This window comes from Ailuropoda melanoleuca, chromosome 7 (genome assembly GCF_002007445.2).
Source record: "Ailuropoda melanoleuca isolate Jingjing chromosome 7, ASM200744v2, whole genome shotgun sequence".
NCBI lineage: Eukaryota > Metazoa > Chordata > Mammalia > Carnivora > Ursidae > Ailuropoda > Ailuropoda melanoleuca.
Window position 1 is genome coordinate 83,116,660 of NC_048224.1, and position 22,754 is coordinate 83,139,413.

Genomic DNA, 22,754 nt, shown 5'->3' on the forward strand with positions numbered 1-22,754 from the left:
CTTGTCTTTTTTTTTTCTTTTTTAAGAAATTGCCAGTTACTCTCATCTTAAGCAAGTACTACCCTGATCAGCCTGCAGCCATCAACACTGAGGCAAGACCCTCCACCAGCAAAAAGATTATGACTCACTGAAAGCTTAGACGATGGTTAACATTTTTTAGCAATAAAGTCTTTTTAAATTAAGGTATGTACATTGTTTTTTTTAAAAGACAATGTCATTGTACCTGTAACAGACTACAAATATAGTGTGATATGTAACTTTTATATGCACTGGGAAACCAAAAAGTTCATGTGACTTGCTTTGAGATATTTGCTTTATTGTGGTTGGCTGGAACCGAACCTGCAATATCTCCAAGGTATGCCTATATACTGCTGAATTCCCAAATTATCAATGGAATTTCTTCTACTTCCTCTGGCCAATCCTCTTAGCTGTGGTATAAGCAGTAGGGCAAGAGAGAACATAATAAATGACAGAAAAACAAAGTACTAAATAATAAAGCTTAGTATGCTTGCTGTGGTAGGCTGAATAATGGCCCCCAAAGATATCCAAGTCCTAAACCCTGGAACCTGTGAATGTTACCCTATTCAGGGACTATACAGATGTTATTAAGTTAAAGTTCTTGAGATGGAGAGATTATCTTGGATTATCTAGGTGGACCTTAAATGGAATTATAAGTGTCCTTTTTAGAGGGAAAAAGACATGAAGACAGAAGAGGAAAAAGGCCACATGATAATGGCAGCAGGGGTAGAAAAGGCTATCTGATGCAGCCATGGGTTCATGGTAATGACCTAGTAATGAAGAGAGCCCCCAGAAGCTGGAAAAGTCAGGAAAATGGATTCTCCTCTAGAATCCCTGGAAGAAGCATGGGTACAGCGACACCTTGATTTTTGGCCCAGTGAGAGCCATATTAGATTTCTGGCTTCCAGAATTATAGGAGAGTAAGTGTGTGTTGTTTTAAACTATCAGGTTTGTGGCAATTTGTTAAAGTAGCCATAATAAAAAATTACACTTGCGTCTAAGGTTGATGTGAAAAAAAATTCCTTCATCAAGGTAATTACCCAAGTGAGAGCTTTGAGGAGTTTAAGTCAAAAACAAAAAACAAAATAAAACATAGGAGGTCCAGTTAGTAATGTTTTCTAAGAACACCATTAATTCACTCATGCACCACCAAAATCATTCATAATGTCTTTAAAGAGGAAAAAACTATTAAAACAAATTATTTCTGCTTGAGGATACATACACATAATTTTCCCCTAATTTAAAAGATTCAATTTACTTACCTCATCCCATTCTAAAACAAAGCTTTGGATTTTAGAACCATTGTCACTAGGGGCCTAAAAGAAATAACAACAACAACAAAAAGACAAATTAGTACTTTTATAAAAGATACTGTGAGGATCTAATCTGAGGAATCTACTGTGTTGCAGATGTTCTCTGTGGCTTAACTCTGGAAAAACTGCACAGAGAATACAGATATATATATGTATTATATAACCCCACGATCCTTTTAAATGCAAGGAAAGAAAACAAAGCAAGAGTCTATTCAAGTTTTTCTGAACACTGAACAATCTCTTGTAGCAAGAATGATCTTAACTTTTATAATCCGTTAAAAAAAACCACTACTGGGTATCTACCCCAAAGATACAGACGTAGTGAAGAGAAGGGCCATATGCACCCCAATGTTCACAGCAGCATTGTCCACAATAGCTAAATCGTGGAAGGAGCCGAGATGCCCTTCAACAGATGACTGGATTAAGAAGCTGTGGTCCATATATACAATGGAATATTACTCAGCTATCAAAAGAACGATTTCTCAACATTTGCTGCAACATGGATGGCACTGGAGGAGATAATGTAAGTGAAATAAGTCAAGCAGAGAAAGACAATTACCATATGATTTCTCTCATCTATGGAACATAAGAACTAGGAAGATTGGTAGGAGAAGAAAGGGATAAAGAAAGGGAGGTAATCAGAAGGGGGAATGAAGCATGAGAGACTATGGACTCTGAGAAACGAACTGAGGGCTTCAGAGGGAAGGGGGGTGGAGGAATGGGATAGGCTGGTGATGAGTAGTAAGGAGGGCATGTATTGCATGGTGCACTGGGTGTTATACGCAACTAATGAATCATCGAACTTTACAACAAAAACCAGGGATGTACTGTATGGTGACTAACATAAAAAAATATTATTATAAAAAAATAAATAAAAAATTAAAAAAAAAAACTTTGCGTTTTGTCAGAAGGTTTTATAAACTTTAAGTTCCTAGGATCGATCCTGTCATTTTCATTAAAACTCACCTTACAATCTAAAAATAATACTGTGTGATACACCAGAGAATGAAAGAACCAGGGTGCTTGAAGAACTTCAAGAGGTCACACTGTCTGGATCTCTGCTTCTAGACACAATGTGCCCATTACCCAAGACTGCTCATTCAACATTTTGTTAATCTTCAGTGGTGAAAATTTCAGTCTCCCTTAGTATTTTATTTTAGTATTTAATCACTCTAGAACTCAAGAATGTCAACCTTATTTCTACGTGAATTTTCTGCCATTTCACCTTGTTTCCTCTTTAGTCCTCAATTTAGATGCAGAACAACAGATCACTACTCTCCTTATAAGAGCTTCATTCATTTCAAGACAACTGATTCTAAGACCCCTTTTATCAAAATTAAATAATCTTAACTTTTAAAATTGTTCTCCAGAGAATTCCTATAATTATCTGGACTCTATCTGGTTTTTATATAATATTGCCAACCATGTTTTTATTTATTTATTTTTAAAGATTTTATTTATTTATTTATTTATTTGAGAGAGGGAGTGAGAGAGAGTAAGCATGAGTAGGGGGAGGGGCAGAGGAGAGGGAGAAGCAGACTCCCCACTGAGCAGGGACCATGATGTGGGACTCAATCCCAGACCCCAGGATCATGACCTGAGCCTAAGGCAGACGCTTAACCAACTGTACCACCCAGGCGCCTCTACTGCCAACCATGTTAAGAGCAATCAAGGATGGTCAAGTTTTTAATAAAGAATCTTTTATAACATGGAGGTCCAAATTATTTGTTGAACATTAACACAGATCTTGCATTTTAAAATTTTAAAAAATTGTAATTTTTAACTGTTGAACATGACCAGAATTTGTTATGTAAGTTACAGGCATGGCAGTTAAAAGTGACTACAGTATGGATGGGGCAGAAAAAGAAACCTTGGAAAATTCAACTTTTACATAGCAAAGGAAGAGAATCCCAAAATAGGGAAGATTGCAAGTCTCAGCAAGAAGTGTGTGGTATAAAAATATATTTCCCATAATTAATGCCTCCAGATTGCTCTAGTCTAGTTGCTAAGGTTGCACATTTATTTTGCTTAATTTTTTCTACTTTATTTTCTGAGGGTTTTCAAGTCAAGGAAATGGATTCTCCTTGACTCCCTGGAAGAAGCATGGCTATGGTGACACCTTCAACAACCTGTGACCATTTCTCCAAGTTAGAGGGGAGAAATGTGCAGCTGGGCACTATTATGCGTAAAGTGTTTTTTTACCTTATCTCATTTAATCCTCAAATCAACTCTTTGTAGTACTATTATCCAAACTATACAAAAGAGGAGATGGAGGCTTTAAAGAACCCAAATAAGCTGCCCCAGATCACTTAGTCATTTAGAGTGGAGTAAAGCTGAATTTGCTCTGACACAAAACCAGTGTTCCTACCCAGCAACATTCCAGAAGCTGAACAACAGGTCTGGTGGGTACTAGTAATTATAAGAGAGTAAAAGACCAACTTCAGTTAGCTTTTTATCATCACCACCATACACTGGCAACGCTAAACAATGTCAGCTGATAAAATACTTCTCTCAACTGCTACCCCACCTGCCATCCATGTCACAATTCTCATGCCATGTTAACCCCAAGTATTACTTTCAGGTTCTATGAGGCAGCAGAGTCAAAAGATCTGGTATTTAAGTCATAAACTACACAAGCCAGTTTTCTTCAATTTTAACATTAAATAGCAACAACAGTTATTATGTTTATATTCCAGACAGTGTGCTATGGGCTATACAGATATTATCTGATAATCCTCCCAACAATTCTGAGGTATGTAATACTATCCCTACTAACAGTAAAAATTGTTATCTCTTTCCCCAACCATGCTATTACTATGTATATACAGGACCATTTCTAGAAGAGTATAAGCCTGGGTAACCTGTGTGGGCAAATAAGAGCCTTAGGGCCTAAGGACACTGTTTGTATATTACACAGACTTGTTGGGATATTGTTAAAGACAAATTTCAAAATTCAATATTATTTTATCTTCAGAATAAAAAGCAGTGCCCTACTGAAATCCCAACCTACATGAAGGGCACCAGGCTGCTACCCTAACTGCCCTACCAATAAAATGCTACTCTAAGTGACATGAAATACTTATCAAATACAAAAATGTATGTATGTACACATTTGTCTGATCCACATGTGCTAACAGTTCTTAACCGCATAAAGCACTTAATATTATCCTCAGAAGAACTAGGGACTAATTAAGCACCAAACAAGTAGTGAGTTCTAAATTTTCAAAAGCTTTCAGAAAGAAAGCTAGTGCCAAGTTTTGCTCTTGGGATAAGAGTAGATAATTAAATCAAGACTAGTAGTCACTTTCTTACTACAAATCAACGGTTGCTAGGAGGGGTGGTACTCCCTTTGAGGGGATGTTTAGAAATTTTGTTAGGGGTGTTTCAGAACATCACAATAATGGCAGGGGAAGGAAAGTCTGACTTTATGGGTGGGGATCAAGGATGCTAACAATTCCGCACAGTGTGGGACAATCAATACAATGAAGAATTGTTCTCTTTCTCTAGGACTTTTGAATGTCCTCCTGGACATCCAGGTGGGTGAAATACCTGTTTATAATTATCATAGCCTAGAACCTAATTCCATTTTACAAGGTATTTTTTCTAGTTTTAAGTTACGGGATTTTTCCAAAATATAACTACTCCGCAATTTGAGAAAGATTACGTTTAATTTGTTCAGAAATTTATCAAGACTCATATACCATTTCAGTGATTCATGTCTCCGATGACAATGCTGTCTATGCTATCTGAATTAACAATTCTATCTGTGGTATCTGTCCATTTTATTATACTTCTTGTGCAGCTGGGCACATTTATATATTAGCATATATATTTTTCTATTAAAATATAGAGTATTTAATGAAATATTCCTTTAAGACATCACATTTATATTTTTAAAACTATGAGTCTAGTTACTATGAAAGTCATTTTACGATAAAATTCAGGATATAAAGGCACTGTAATGAATGTGAGAAGCACTGCTGAGACTCTCAATGTCATCCCATGTCCAGTATAATAAGGACTGCTAATTGGTCTTTTCTGCTATATTTACATATAGTAAGAAAAAGCATTAAGAGTGTTATTTCAAGATTTAATATGTGTAAAGAAGAAAAACGAGTTAGCTTAAAGTTCTTTTTTGTCTCTAAACAACTGAAATTAAATACTAGTGGGGGAAGGAGGGAGTAAATGTTCAGTTGGAAAATACTTTAAAGAATATTCTTACCTTCCATTGCAAAGTGAGTGAATTTTTGGTCCGATTGGCTATCCTGGGTGGATTAGGTATGTCAGGTTCACAGCTTAAGGTGGTAAAGCTTTCAGCTTCTGAAGGAGCTCCCTTCATAGAATTGTATTCTGCCTGGACTCTATGGCGATAAAATAGTTTTAACCAGCAGAATCACTGTATCCTACCTTCGACAGCTATCAACCTTTAAGTACTTGCAAATTAGTAAGGTGCCCTCCAAATGTTCTATCAAGAAAACAAGGGTGGGCACCTTGCTAGCTCAGTTGCTAGAGGATGTGACTCTTGATCTTCAGGTTGGGATTTTAAGCCCCATATTGGGTGTAGAGATTAAAGTCTTTAAAAGAAAAAAAAAAAAGAAAAAGAAAATATGTGCATCAAAGTAAAGGATGGCTCTTCAAAAAAGAAATATAGGATAGACCAGCAGCTTTCACCTCTTTTTTGATTGTAACACAAAGAAATACATCTTAGGTTGTGACAACTCTCTGTGTGATATGTACTCACTCATACACACACACAAGAAAGAAAAGTGTCCTGAAACAATATCCCTAAGGGTAATATACAGACACCTTCTATTCCATTTGATTATTTAATTAAAAAAATGCTGAATATAACCCATAAAATTTCATAATTTAATAATGGTTGCAATTCAAGTTTGAAAAGTGCTAAGTTGGACAATACTTTGGGTTCATCCACAGAAAAGTGTAATTGAAGATTTAATTTAATAGTTTAATGAGAATAATCCCAACCACAAATGGAGATGACTAACCAAATACAGATTAATGAGTCCCAGCTGGGGAGGCTTTAGTATGTAAAATGTTGGTAAATTATAATAGAACTAAGCAGAATAAAAGAGTATCTAAGTTACCTCTTAGTTAAATGTTGTGGATTTTTTTTTTAGATTTATTTTTAAGTAATCTCTACACCGAATGTGGGGCTTGAACTCACAACTCAAGATCAGGAGTTGCATGCTCCTAGCCTGAGCCAGCCAGGCACCCCTAAGTGCTGTGAAATTTTTCATTTAATATCTCAAACTCTTTCTAGAACATGATGTAGTAAAAATACATTAAGTACAAACCAACTATTATTAATGCTTCTGTTCTGTAAAAATTTCAAAGGCGGGGAGTTTTCTACGTGCTAAGTTAGGTATGCAGACATATTATACTTATTGTCTGTATATTCATTTCAAACTCAAGGTCCTACAAACAGGATGATTAACCCCTCAATGTAACATTTCAGTTAAATGTTTTTGGTTTTTTTGGCAATGTGTTGATAACTGTACCAAAAGAAAAACCAAAGTCCATCATTTCATGTTTTTAATCCAAAATTAATACTTAAATTATATTCTAGGCTTTTAATGAAATTAAAAAAACCACCTATGCTATACTCTATCATATTAAGGCAACATGTAGGAATTCCTTACTTTGCATGGTAATCTGTAGCTGGTTTGAGATCATTTAAAGTGACACTTGTTTCTTCTCCTCTGGGGGGAAAAAAGGAACATTTCACTGATAAACAAGCATTTCCAGAGAACTGACATGTACACTTCAGTTTGTGGCAGTTTATGAAATTATACTGCTTTTTACTTTACCAACTATAACCACATTCAGATTCCACCAATATGGAATTTGTGAAATAAGGCTATGTGCCAAACTTAAGTTACGTACCTGCATACCATTTTAAAATAGAAAGGTGTCCACACAGTGGACACAGAGAGGCGTTAAGAGGAGTAGGGGGCCCTAAGCTTGCCTCGTACCTCCAGTACAGCTAGATAAATATCAAATCATTCTAAACACCCAAGAAATCAATCTGAGGACTGAGAGAACAAAGCTGCATGTCTACAGGTAGAAAAATGGCCACCTTGTGGAAGGTAGGAGCTGTGGAGAGCTGATTTGCAGAGAAGAGCTGTGGGTGCTATGAAGGGGTAGGAGCCCTGATCCTTGAGAGAGGAGTGAGAGAGACAAAGAGAGAGAGAGAAGAAAAAGTGAAGCAGCAGGCAGGGGACTGAACAAGAAAGAATCTTCCCCAAAACCAGTGACTGGGAAAAGGAGAGGGGCTGACTATGGCAAATTTTTACAAGCACCAAAGCATCTGTGCCGTTGTTGGGGTTGTGCCTGGGAAGATTAGTGGTGCTCTGGTGGGGCAGGAGGGAAGAGACCTGGGAGCAGGCAGCATGGTCTGAGGATCCCCTGGGTCACACAGAGAAAAACAATTCCCCTTTTTGGAGTGCATCTAGGAATCGTGGGTGGCCTCTCTCGGGGACAAAAGAACTGGCGGCACCAGTGTGCATCCGTTTACTAGCCTGGGAATACAGACACTGGCTGAGGGTGGCAAATCTTGGTGCTGCTTTTTGTTGCACTTTACCATAAACTCTGAACCACTGTGCAGTTGCGCAACTGCTTTTCTGGGGACAAACTGGCACTGGCCACAGAGTGGCAAGACCCTCCCCCAGAGGATCAGCACGAGTCCATAAAATTGGGAGTTTTGAAACCCGGCCCTGTGCCTGAGATAAAACACAGGAGTATTGTGCCACCTGGTAGAGACAGGGTGAAGGCAGGGATCTGACAGAAGCTGGGGACACAAGAGGGGTGACTGTTCACTCTTCTGTGAGGGTTTCTTGAACTGTGGCGGGCATTGAACTCCCCACTGTGGGGAGGACAGCAGAGCAACACCATTTCCCCCACAGCCATCAGGACCAACCAACTTTAGTGAGCAACACAGCACCCCTTGCTCCCCCCCACCAGGGGAGGCTGGAACTGCTTACACCAAGCCCTGCCATCAAAATCCAGAGGAGAAAAGAGGCAGAGACTTCTCTGACCTTGGCCACAGCAATTCCTTACTAGACACGTCGCTGGAGGCAAGGGAAACAAAAGCAACATGAACTATTGGGACTTCATCAAGACAAAGAGCTTTGTGCACAGTGAAGGAAACAATAAAAAAAACTAAAAGCTAGCCTACGGAATGGGAGAAGATATCTGCAAATGACATATCTGATAAAGGGTTAGTATCCAAAATCTATAAAGAACTTATCGAACTCAACATCCCCAAAACAAAATAATCCAGTTAAGCAATGGGCAGATGTGAATATACACTTTTCCAAAAAAGACATCCAGATGGCTAATGGACACATGAAAAGATGCTAAACATTACTCATCATCAGGGAAGCAAATCAAAACCACGATGAGATACCACCTCACACCTGTCAGAATGGCTAAAATTAACAACACAGGAAATGACATATTGGCGAAGATGTGGAGAAAGGGGAACCCTCTTACACTGTTGGTGGGAATGCAAACTGGTGCAGCCACTCTAGAAAACAGTATGGAGGTTCCTCAAAAAGTTAAAACAGAACTAAACCTATGACCCAGCAACCACACTACTAGGTATTTATCCAAAGGATACAAAAATACTGACTTGAAGGGGCACATGCACCCCAATGTTTACTGCAGCACTATCAACAATAGCCAAATTACAGAAAGAGCCCAGATGTCCATCTACTGATGAATGGATAAAGATGATATTAGACAGAGACACACACACACAATGGCATATGACTCAGCCATCAAAAAATATGAAACCTTGCCATTTGCAATGATGTGGATAGAACTACAGTGTATTATGCTAAATGAAATAAATCAGTCAGAGAAAGACAAATACCATATGATTTCACTCATATGTAGAATTTAAGAAACAAAACAGATGAACAGTTGGGAAGGGGAAAAAAAAAACAGAGAGAGAGAGGGAACCAAACCATAAGAGACTCTCAAGGACAGAGAACAAACTGAGGGTTGATGGAGTAAGGTGGGGTGATGGGCTAAATGGGTGATGGGTATTAAGGAGGTGACTTTTTATGATCAGCACTGGGTGCTGTATATAAGTGATGAATCACTAAATTAAAAAAACCCCAAAAAACCAAAAACAAAAGGTGTCCTAAGCAAATCAATGGTAAGCCAGATGCGGTTTTTGCATTTTTTTTAAGTGTAGTCAGGGAAGATATTTAGCTTATTAAAGAAATGAAACCAGTTTCAATTACTTAAAAATTCATCTTGCACAATTAAAATGCTAAATAACCTGTGTATTATTGAAAGCAAAACCACCAATTTTTTACAAGGAGTGTGCCACTTCTGCAATTTGTTAGAATATAAAATGGACTCTTATTTAAAATATTAGAGCTTAACGAGATCATAAAAAAAGTGAATAATTTGAAGTAAAGCATTTCACTCATGGGCACTATTACATTTTCACATTTTCAAATATAACAACACACATTTTCTTAAAATAATCATTTGATACAACTATTACTTATGTATGTGGCCAAAAAAACCAGCCCATTTTCTGTTTCTTTTTTTAAAAACCACTATTCTCTGTTTCTTTTCCTTCAGCCAAGTTTCTCTCTTCTCCACTTTATGGACCTTCCCCTCCCACCATTTCTCAAATCAAAACCAGTAAATATAAGAAAGAAAACACATCCTACTGAGGAAAGTACACTTTAACGAATTGGACAGTTGCAGGAGCATCCTCAGAGGGAGACCCTTAATTGGTGTAAAGAAGGTGACTAATGTCCCTCTTGTGCTCTCTGATCAGGCCGCAAATGGAGATAAATGCCTCCTCTTGGCAAGCAACCATATCTAACTAGAAATAGCCACAGCCACAAAAAGAAACCTTATGCTGATGGTCCTTTATCTCCTTTTTACCCTGTAGGCAGCTTTGTCTCTTCTAAGAAAATATGAATAGAATAAATATAAGGAAATCTCAATAGAGAGAAGGAGACAGGATATTCTTCTAACCTTGTGTAATTAGATAATAAATACTGGAGCAGTTGCACTTTCCTTTCTTCCTTATATTACCTGTTTTTTTTAAAAAGATACCAAGAAGGGTGATGTGTCCAGTGTTCTAGGTTATGATCATTCAAATGACTAACCACTTCCTTTACAATCTTCCCAGTGTTTAAATTACTATTAATAATGGACTTTACTCTTTATTTTTTCATTAGATAAGGAACTTCCATATGAATAAGGACAAAGAAATTATTTGTTTTACAACTGCCAGTCATAAATGTCACAGTTTTAGCCACCAACTCTAAGGCTTCTGGTGCATAACACTTTTGAACCAAGGAAAGAGAACTATGATACATTTTCAAAATATGATTACTAACATACCAACATACAAATAAGGAACAATAGTACTAAATTCATTTTACAATAGGGCATTAGCTTGACATATTAAGAATTAAATCCAACTCCTTAGAGGAGCATTATGTTTCATGAGTTCACAGTCTAACAGTTCTCTATTTCTGTTCTGGGATTCTACATACTACAATTTATATTTATGTGAATATGTGAATAGCGAAACATCTACTAGGAATATGCAAATAGTGAAATATCTACTAGGGAGCCTACTGAAAAATACTAAAGCTGAATGTGGCCAATGAAAGCAATTATTCCAAGGGAGTGTAGACTGATGTTACCAGCTGGCATTTGGACTACATACGTTGAAATAAGTGAAATCAATATCACTTGTCAATTTACAGATTCAAAATAAAAATAAAAGCACTGAGAGGGAAAAACAACAAAATTAGTATTAAACTCTTTATGATAAACCACTGACTTACATAATGGAAGGGAGTAAAACGTAACAAATACTTACACATAAACACTTTTATATTTCCCATCTTTTCCAGTACTTGAGACCAGAATTTCATAACTATAGAGCTCTGGTACAGTAGTCTCATCTGTTTCTCCATTAATGAAGCTGGAAGGAGGTGACCAGGTAAGTACTATTGTTCTTGCCTGGATGTCTGAGGCCTGCAAAAACAATATTTAAAAGCTCTTTGAAACAACTGTAATGTGCATAATGAACAGTGAAAATCTAATGAGGTTTCAAGATTAAATAAAATATATCGTATCTACTTACATAAAATGGCTCACAAATAGAAACCTGTCCATTTGTAGATGAGATATAATCTGTTATAAAAGGGCAGATGGGTTCAAAAAAAATCTAAAGACCATTATGGCCCATTCAAAACTATTAGTGTAAACACGATGTACAGTCAAAAAAGAATGGAAAAAAGTCCACTTGTAACATATTGAAAAGGTTCATTTCCTCAATTTAGAAAGTGTCTTACAATAAGAAAAAGATAAAATAAATAAAAATGAGCGAAGGTCATGGACTGACCAAAGAAATATAAATATAAATGGATAATGCAAGAAATGATGTATAAATGCATTCATAATTAAATAAATGTAAACTAAACCAAGATATCACTTTTCATCCAACAGACTGGGAAGATTAAAAAGCTAGTAATATCTCCATTGTGTTAAAGAAAGGGTTTGGAGAAATGCGTTAAAGTATAATCAACATACAGTGTTATATCACTTTCAGGTGTATGACATAGTGATTCAACAATTCAATACATTTCTCATTGCTCACCATGGTAAGTGTAGTGTGTGTGTGTGTTTTTTTTTTTTAGAGATCGGGAGGGAAGGAGTGAGGGAGAGAGAGAGGAAGAGAGTGAGGCCAGAAGGAGAGGGAGGGAATCTTAAGCAGGCTCCATGCTCAAATCAAGAGCCACCCAGATGCTCCCATAAGTGTATTCTTAATCCCCTTTACTTATTTCACCATCCCCACACTCATGTCTCCTCTGGCAACCACCAGTTTGTTCTCTGTATTTAAGAGTCTGTTTTTTGGTCTCTCTTCTTCTTTGTTTGCTCACATGTTTCTTAAATTCCACATATGAGTGAAATCATACAGTAACTGTCTTTCTCTGATTTATTTCACTTAGGTCCATCCATGTTGTTGCAAATGGCGATATTTCATTCTTTTTTTATGGCTGAGTAATATTCCATTGTATATATGGTATACACCCCCCCCACATCTTTAGTCATTCATCTATGGGTGGATACGCGGACTGCTTCCATATCTTAGCTATTATAAATAATGCTGTAACAGAGGAGCGCGTAAGTGTTTTTGAATTAAAGTGTTTTTGTTTTCTTTGGGTAAATACCCAGTAATGGAATTACTGGATGATACAGTCAGTAGTTCTGTTTTTGATTTTTTGAGGAACCTCCATATCGTTTTCCACAGTGGCTGCAACAATTTGCATTCCCACCAAAAATGTACAAGGGTTCCCTTTTCTCCACATCCTTGCCAATGCTTGTTATTTCCTGTCTTTTTGATTTTAGCCATTCTGACAGGTGTAAAGTGATATCTCATATTGGTGTAGTCTCAATAGTTTAATTTTGTTTTTGTTTCCCTTGCCTAAGGAGACATATGTAGAAAAATGTTCTATAGCTGATGTCAAAGAAATTGCGCAAGTTTTCTTCTAGGAGTTTTGTTTTCAGGTCTCAAATTTAGGTCTTTAATCCGTTTTGAGTTTATTTTTGTGTAACTGCATTCATAATTAAATAAATGTAAACTAAAACAAGGTACCACCTTTCAACTAACACACTGGGAAGATTAAAAAGCTAGTACTATCCACTGTGTTAAGGGTTTGGAGAAACGAGCACTCTCTTAAGTGTAGGTAAGAGTATATATGGTATGATCCCTGTGTAGAGCTACTTGGGAACCATTATAAAAATTGACAATGTGTTTACTTTATAGTTCAATAATTCCATTGCCAGGAACTTTTTTTCACGAAAATATCCTATGAACTTACATAAGCACATAAATACATGTACTTAAGAGTACTTATTGCAGCACTGTTACTAATGCCAAGAAATTGGAAACATCGGTATAGCCTCTTAACACATTACTATGCAGGTGTTCAAAAAAGAATGAAGAAGATATGTATGTGCTGACATTTAAACATGTCCTTAATATATTGATGCTATGTAATAGGGGGAAAAGGGAAGGAACAAGGCAGTATATATGCTATCAGCTGTGTTAAAAAAAAATTTAAAAATGCACACAAATATCTGAAAATATACTGTACAAATGTACTAATTCTTACCTTGGGGGATTTTGTGCATATGTGTGGCGGGATACAGGGAGAGTTGTGAGAAAAAAACAGAAGGTCTTAGTAGTATTTTGTACACTTTGGATTATTGGAATAATTTATGCATATGCATTCTTTTATAGTAAAAATGTAATAAAGAGGGAAAAAAGTCAAGGGATTAAACTAAAGATAGGTAAGAAAGGTTATCAGATCACACCTAGACTCTAATGTAAAAGCCTGCTTTAAAATTATGCACATTTAATGACTATCTTAGTGTTTCTAAACACAAAACCACTAACCACTAGATGAAGAACCCCTACCTTATTTAGGCAGAATAAATGGTAGCTACACAAGCATAACACTTTCCCCTTTCCAAAGTTCTCAAAGCCTGAACAAATTTAGAAGACTATTACTGTATATATTCTGCTTCTGTTAAATCACAGAAATATATTTTACTTACTATCATACTACCTTAAAAAAGTCTTAATACTATGTTTCATTTACAATGGGCTTAAAAATGACTCCTTGTTTTAATCAATGTCCATCTGGCTATTAACCTGTAACTGTGCAAGTTTTTTTTCTTTTTTTAAACAAACATACTGTTAACAAACATATATGTACAATCTTTAGAGTCTCTTGATTTTATGAGGTTATCCTGTATTAAACTGTGAGAATAAGTAAGTAAACAATACTCTGAAGGTAGGTCAGCCAAAAGCATTAACTGGAATCTACTTTTTGAAGCTTACTTTATCAGGCTTTGTGGGTACTGACTACATCATGGAAAGTATAGGTGGTAGAGATGACCTTAAGTAGGAAGGCAAAAGACCTGCCACTAATTTGCTTGGTGATACTGAACTCTAAAACCTTAGGGTCCCAGGTCTCACCTACAAAAGTGAGTGGCTGAGTGAAATGATTTATTTACCATAACTAATCAAATATAATATTTTTAAAAGACGTTTTATTTGGGGCGCCTGGGTGGCTCAGTCGTTAAGCGTCTGCCTTCAGCTCAGGTTATGATCCTAGGGTCCTGTGATTGAGCCCCGCATCTGGCTCCCTGCTCAGTAGGGAGTCTGCTTCTCCCTGCCCCGCTCCCCCTGCTTGTGTTCCCTCTCTTGCTGTGTCTCTGTCAAATAAATAAAATCTTAAAAAAAAAAAGCCTTTTATTTTGGAATAAATCTAAATTTACAGAAAAGTTGGAAGAGAGTAAGCACACAGAGTGCTTGTATACCTGTTGCCCAGCTTCCTCTATTGTTAACATCTTACATAATAATGCATTTTTGTCAAAACTAAGAAATTAACAATGGTAGAATACTATTAACTAAATTTTTAACTAATCTATACTTTTTAATGTTTAAATAGATTTCTAGCATACAATGCTCAATTTAGAAAATATAGTTAAAAAAATTAAGACACACTGCTAATTTCAACTTTTCTAGACTATCTGCTTTTACAGAAAAAGTCTTGATCCCAACTCAGTCTATTAAAAAGGTACTTTATTACTTGCACATAAACATTAAGGCACAAAAAAGGAGTAATTACATTGGGGTTGCTGTGGAAAACTTCAGGAGAAGTGAATTTTAAATAAAATTTTAAAGGACTTGGTATGGGATATAATTTGGAAGAAAACAAATGGGTAACTATTATAGGAATGAGTAATTTCTTTTCCTAAGCTTATGCTTATATGCGGGTTGTCCAAGAAGCATGTATGAGTGTATTCTGAAAAGCTCTCTAGTAATTTCACTCCCATAAGAACCACAGATTGAGAAGAAAAGAGAAATACAAAGGACCATTAAAAGGATCACAGAGGAAAGAGGAAGACAATGATGTCTTGAAAGACAAGGGTAATAGTAAGTGATCTACAGTGTCAAATAGTGCAGGGAGGCCAAGGAGAATGAATGTAATCTAAAAATGGTGTTATCTGGTGCTGGTTTCAAAGGATTATTAAAGGGTTGTAAAGAAAAGGGAGGTATTTCCATAAAGCTACTGTGAAACTCCTGTGTAAAGATGAGGTAGTAACTGTGTGTATGTGGGAAGCCGGGGAAGAGTAGATCCTAGAAATTTGAAGTAAAAGAACTGATAAAGCTTGAAGTTTAGTTTGCCATTAAAGAATTAAAATTAAAGAGGAAATGTAAGATGATATCGATATTGTGATCAGGAAAACCTGGAGGGGTATGTGATAACTGATGGATATACTAAAAGAAAAGAGAAAACAAAAAGGATCTATTTAATCCAATCCCTTCTTCATTTCAGAGAAACAACAGACAAAATAATTTAGAAAAGAGTAAGAAATTGATTTTCCAGATGAAGTTCTAATTGTTAGCAAAACATACAAATTTGGATGTTCTCTTTTTTTTCAATTTTTTTTTTAAAAGATTTTATTTATTTATTCGACAGAGATAGAGACAGCCAGCGAGAGAGGGAACACAAGCAGGGGGAGTGGGAGAGGAAGAAGCAGGCTCATAGCGCAAGAGCCTGATGTGGGGCTCGAACCCATAATGCCAGGATCACGCCCTGAGCAGAAGGCAGACGCTTAACCGCTGTGCCACCCAGGCGCCCCTTTTTTTTCAATTTTTTTTAAAAGTAAGCTCTATGGCCAATGTGGGCTTGAGCTCACGATCCCAAGGTTAAGAGATGCAAGCTCTACTGGCTGAGCCAACCAAGTGCCCACAAACTTGGACATTCTTTAGGAAGCCTTAGGAGATGTGGTTCTAGAAAAAGTGGTGAATAATGAGGGTAGAAAATACAGTTTGGAAATCATCTGAAATGAGTCTTCTATTTGTATGCTATTTTAGAAGTAAAATTTGCTTTTACATACATCTCATTTGATTCTTAAAATTACCCTCTAAAGTAGACAAAAAAGATATAACTATCTTCATTTTATAGAAGAAATATATTCAGTACAATGGCAAAAATAGACAAGGCAAGAAACAACAATTGTTGGAGAGGATGTGGAGAAAGGGGATCCCTCCTACATTGTTGGTGGGAATGCAAGTTGGTACAGCCACTCTGGAAAACAGTGTGGAGGTCCCTTAAAAAGTTAAAAATTGAACTACCCTATGACCCAGCCATTGCACTCCTGGGTGTTTACCCCAAAGATACAGACGTAGTAAAGAGAAGGGCCATATGCACCCCAATGTTCATAGCTGCATTGTCCACAATAGCCAAATCATGGAAGGAGCCGAGATGCCCTTCAACAGATGACTGGATTAAGAAGCTGTGGTCCATATATACAATGGAATATTACTCAGCTATCAGAAAGAACGAATTCTCAACATTTGCTGCAACATGGACGGCACTGGAGGAGATAATGCTAAGTGAAATAAGTCAAGCAGAGAAAGACAATTATCATATGATTTCTCTCATCTATGGAACATAAGAACTAGGAGGATCGGTAGGGGAAGAAAGGGATAAAGAAAAGGGGGGTAATCAGAGGGGGGAATGAAACATGAGAGACTATGGACTGTGAGAGGCAAACTGAGGACTTCAGAGGGGAGGGGGTGGGGGAAGGGGATAGCCTGGTATGGGTAGTAGGGAGGGCACGTATTGCATGGTGCACTGGGTGTTATACGCAACTAATGAAGCATCAAACTTTACATCGGAATCTGGGGATGTACTGTATGGTGATTAACACAATATAATAAAATAAAATTAAAAAAAAAAAAGAAAGAAATATATTCAGAAAGTTTGAATAACTTTTGAAGCCACTTAACTAGTAGAGACTGATGTGGAGAACGAAGGCAAAAGAAATATAGTAAAAGAAAAAAATTAAACTATCTATCTTATAACTTACAGCCCATTGATAAGTAATTGGGACACCCATAGTGACCTTCCTCCAGGAACTCAACTGCCTCAGTGTTAATACTTTGCTAAAGGTAAAAGGCAACCTCAGCTTGACATTAGCCGGCTGACCTCCAGTCTTACTTTAACATCTGAAATTCCTTTGGAAACTATCTTTATCTCTAGCCTCTCCAAGACATATGTTAGCAATCATCCTCCAAACATATGGCCCACTGATAAACATTTGAAGGGTCTCAAGACGAAGGTTTTTTTTTTTTTTTTTTTTTTTAAAGATTTTATTTACTTATTCGACAGAGATAGACACAGCCAGCGAGAGAGGGAACACAAGCAGGGGGAGTGGGAGAGGAAGAAGCAGGCTCATAGCAGAAGAGCCCGATGTGGGGCTCAATCCCATAACGCCGGGATCACACCCTGAGCTGAAGGCAGACGCTTAACCGCTGTGCCACCCAGGTGCCCCAAGACGAAGGTTTTATTAGATATTAGTAAATGACTTTATCCTAACAGCAGCTAGCCCCTCCAGGTCCTGGAAACTTTGCTTCCAAATTCCTTAGAGACTTAAACTATCCCTATTCCTCTCCCATTTTGAGAGTATATAATCAGTCACTCCTCACAATCCCAGTGCACGTCTTCCTGTGCAGGGGTCCTGTCCCTGTGCTTTAATAAAACCACTTTTTTTGCACCGAAGATGTTTCAAGAATTCTTTCTTGACGGTTTGCTCACAGACCCCAACATTTCACATCAGTGACTAGGACCTGAATAATTCAGTTCCTTTTCCATTACACAATGCTTCCATCCTGAATTCACTTCTAGTCAGTAGCTGAAAATAGACATGACCATGTAAAAATATGTCTGAGTACTGACAAAGACTAGATGGTAGTAAGCAAGTATGAAAAAAAAAAAAGTGGTTGGATTAGATTATACACACATATAAAATACAGCATATTTTAATTTTTGAGGCAGATTGTGGTCTTTCTTAGGTAATGATCAAAACCACTCTTGAAGTAAAGCTGTCAGGTTAAATGAAGTCTAGCTAGGAAGCTACTGAAATAACAATCCCCTTGTATGGATATGGGGATTAGGAAGTGCGAGAGTTACTCTGAAGATAACTCAAAGGTTCAGTCTAAGGAAACCTGGAGTCAGATGTTCCAGTGACCGACCATTAAAAGGAAAAGGAAAGGGATAAAAATTCTGAAAGTAGGGGCGCCTGGGTGGCACAGCGGTTAAGCGTCTGCCTTCGGCTCAGGGCGTGATCCCAGCGTTATGGGATCGAGCCCCACGTCAGGCTCCTCTGCTATGAGCCTGCTTCTTCCTTTCCCGCTCCCCCTGCTTGTGTTCCCCCTCTCGCTGGCTGTCTCTATCTCTGTCAAATAAATAAATAAAATCTTAAAAAAAAAATTCTGAAAGTAAAAAGGTAATGAATAAAAGGCAAGGCATGTTTAACTTTAAGCATTATTAAAGTAAAGATGTTAATATATTTTGACAGAATGAGACTTAAAACAATTTCTAAGAAGCCTTTCAAGGAAGCGCAATAATAAAACAAACACTTCCATCTAATATAATTATTTCTAGCATGTTAGGAAATACAATACCATTATATTCTATTTTATGGAAAAAGAAACAGATTCAGAAAGGCTGAGTGACTTGTCCCAGGTCACTCAACTCCCCAATGTGCAGCTGAGGCTGAGTCTAGCCTATGTTCTCCCCTCTACCCTGCACCTGACTCACATGAGTGAGCTCTTCTTCTTTTTTGGTTCCTCAAATGTGTCATGTTCAATACTTTTCAAATGTTGGTCACTCTGCAATACTGTACTCACAGTAACCCCCATACTCCACAGTGCCCAACTACTACTTTTTCTTTAAATTTCAGTTCATCACTCTCCCTTAGTGAAATTTCTTTTGACATCCCTGTCAAGGCCTAGTTCCCCTATTATTATATATTCTTCTAGCACTCTATCTCTGTTCTGGCACTCCACAGATATAATCTTATATTTATTGCATGACTTAATCTACTAACCTAAATTCTGAGGGCAGGGGCCATGCCTGTCCTTTGCTTTTCATTCTGTCTCTAGCTTTTAGCACAGCATGTGGCATTTTATTAGTGATCAAATATTTATGGAGTAAGGGAATACATTTAGTTTGGTGCTCTAAATGAACTAGAGCATGCAAAAACAACTACACACACATACACACACACACACACACACACACACACAAACCCCTGACCTATACTTCACAATTCACAAGTAATTTAATAAAAGAGCTATAGCTACACAAATTGAAACAAAACAAAGCAAAACAAAAACCATTAGCATAACTTTCTTTTATGACACAGGACTTACTTTACAAAATTACATCTTCCTCATAACACTGGGCAAGAAATTCTTTAAAAGAACTATTTCAAGATTTATGGCCTGAAAAATTATGCTTTTAATATCTAGACTGTAACAAGTAAATGCTGCTAATATTAACTTCATTCAAATACCAATTCCATTAAGGCCTGCAAATTCTTTTTATCAATCTAGTGATATACATTTGGATATATACAGATCTTGGAAAGATACTGAATTTCTCTTGCTTCAGTTTACTCATCTGTAAGATAGGGAAAAGAGTACATACAAGCTTGTTCTAGGAATTAAATAATGCATATGTTTTCAAAGTACTTTGAACAGAGTCTGAAACTAGTAAACTTGTATTAGCTATTATTATGAAATAATTCTGTGTATGTTTACATTAATTTACATGTATAAGCTCAATTTTTTCGGAGAACCCAAATTATAATGAAAGGAAACTAGAGCATCCAAAGCTATTATTTAGGGTTGTCAGAAAAAGTAGGGCCATAGTAGCTTATTAGGTAAGTGACTGGCTTAATCAAATTTCCTAAAATGGGATAAAATTAAAAGATAAGCTTTTGTGGAGAGGGTGTTAAAAGAGTAACGACAACTTTTCTACTCTGTTTCCATACAAAAATAGAGCAAAGTATTTTTTGGGTAACTCGGCACAAAGTATTTTACCATAGATTTTTTTTTTGCAGAGAAGAGATAGAAGGTTTTGTTTTGTAAATCAAGAAATATTTTAATCAATGTTTAATAAATGGGCTTATCCTGCCTGAGAAAGCCCTGTACTCTGCTTCTGCCACATCTTGTATTTCTCTTTCTTCCACTGCACTATGTTCCAAAGAGGATGGTTCTTTCTATCTGGCAAACTTGCCAGGATTATTCCTGCTTTCCCTCTCCCATTCCTTCCAACTTTTGCAACTTTTCTAACTCTTCAGAGGCTCAGAGAAGGTTTTCCTAATTGCTCTACTTAATGTAATTCCCCACTCGTCTGTAGGGCATCACATTACCCTATTTCTGTAAAAGCTCTTTTTATTATCACATCTGATTTTGTTTGTATATTTGCTTTTTATTAGTATATGATACAGTCTCAATAAATATTTTCATTGGTTGTCATGAAGTCAATACTTTGACTGAATGAGTAACTATGTAGCTCTTGAAAAAACAATGTAATGACAGTTTGCTAAGGCACAGCACAGTGAAAAAAGCCTGCCACAGAAAAACAGGGTACAGTATGACCCCTTTTTCATAAAAAGACAAAAGAAAAAACATATATTGATGGACGAACACATACAAATGAAGTGAAACTGGAAACCCAAACTGTTAGTTGTTACTAAATCAGTAAATCATATTCATGTATTACTTAGATGTTTCACCATAAAAGAGTTCACATATAACTAATAAAATAAAAATTCAATCTTAATCACTGGCACATCTATTAGCTCACTTTTAAAATGCAGTGAAGTTATAGCTCTTAAGCAGAGAAACAGAATGACTAATCTGAACTGTGACATTCTGGTTTTCCTTCTAGTTTTTTCTTAACTTTTTCTAAAGTCTTTCCTTTTTAAGACTGTAATTATGGTGTCTAAATAGTTTGATCACTAGCATTTTTCCCTACGAAAGCATCTTTGCATATTTTTGTTCTTCAAAATCATATTTTTAAATGGTTAAATATTCTGTCCAGTAAAAATATCCCAATTTATGAGTTCTTTTGTTTCATTTTTGTTAACATTAGTGTTGTGGAAAACATTTTTGTTTGTGGAGCTTTTTATTAAGAAATGGGCCCTTGGTTTTGGAGAAGTTTAATTTTGATTACTGGTTAAAAACACTTTGGGGTCTTAATGGGTTTAACAAGTTCAATTTGTATGAGCACTTAAAATTAATCTTTTGTCAAATCTGATACAAATATTTTTCCTATTAAGATGTTAGCCTTATTTAGGCTATTTAAAAAATAAGCAGAAAATATTATGTAGCCAGGTTTGCTGTCACACCTTTTGCTGACTTTATTTCTTCTATTACATGTATACTTACAAAAGGTTTGGGAATATAAACCTCTTCTAGAGTTTAACTCTTTTTGCATCTGGAGTTAACTGAATATATTTATTACAGAAATCATATAGATGGATTTTCAAAAAAATTGATAGTTGTACCCACACTATTACATCTTTGTCTCTTCCAATGATTTTCAATATCATTTAGCATATATTAAATCCTAGTTTAAAAAATGAGTTCTTGATTGAATATTCTGCTTCACTGATTAACAAATCTTTCTTACGTCAGTTCTACACTGATCCATTATTGATATTACATTCTTATGGGTTTTTTTTTTTTAGTTTTTTATTTATTTAAGTAACCTCTATACCCAGTGTGGGGCTTGAACTCACGACCACAAGACTGAGAGTCACGTGCTCTTCCGACTGAGCTATCCAGGTGCCCCTAATATAGTTAAGTTTTAAGCAAAGCCTGAATTAAAATGCACAAAATCCTATGTGAATAATATGTAGTATAAATGTCAAGAAAATACACGCAATACTTACCACCGGTTTGACAATGCTGGAAAGAAGTGCTTCAAAAGCTTTAGTTTCTTCGTCTTTCTCTTAAAAAAAAAAAAAAAAATTAATGAACTTAAATACAATCATCCCTCTCCCTCAACAATATGTCTTCTGAAACTATGTTGGTAATCTGAGATTTTTATTTCCTAGTTTTTACTTTAGTTCATATTCTGCAGTTTGTAGCTCTTCAGGATTTTTCTGCTTCAGTTTCTATTCCCATTTTAACTGGGATCCCTAATTATAATGCCACTATATATATATCTGAACCAATCACTAAGTTTTTCTTATAGAAAGAATATTTTTATTCATAACTGTAAAAAATACTCCCTGGAATTCTCACTACCCAATTTCATACCTCTTAACAGCTAACAGGTTAGCTGAGTATTACTATTATTATTATTTTTTTAAGATTTATTTATTTATTTGAGAAAGAGAGAGAGTGCACGCACGGGTTAGGGAAGAAGGGGCAGAGAGAGAGAATCTCAAGCAGATTTAGAAAAAGTGTGGAGCCTGACATGGGGCTTGATCCCACGACCCCAAGGTCACGACTTGGGCTGAAACCAAGAGTCA

At 36.4% G+C, this 22,754-nt stretch overlaps 1 protein-coding gene across 4 annotated transcripts in view; it reads right to left on the minus strand.

Annotated features, from left to right (window-relative positions):
• Window positions 1–22,754, minus strand: part of FNDC3A (fibronectin type III domain containing 3A) — a 174,853-nt gene that overhangs the window by 38,518 nt on the left and 113,581 nt on the right. For all 4 annotated transcript variants that reach the window (XM_002919108.4, XM_034665161.1, XM_019799544.2 and 1 more), the window contains 5 exons: window positions 22,170–22,228; window positions 11,215–11,372; window positions 6,992–7,051; window positions 5,554–5,692; window positions 1,281–1,334 (listed from right to left, as the gene is read on the minus strand). In XM_002919108.4, the coding sequence (XP_002919154.1) occupies window positions 1,281–1,334; window positions 5,554–5,692; window positions 6,992–7,051; window positions 11,215–11,372; window positions 22,170–22,228 (470 nt within the window). The remainder of the gene's footprint in view (window positions 1–1,280; window positions 1,335–5,553; window positions 5,693–6,991; window positions 7,052–11,214; window positions 11,373–22,169; window positions 22,229–22,754) is intronic.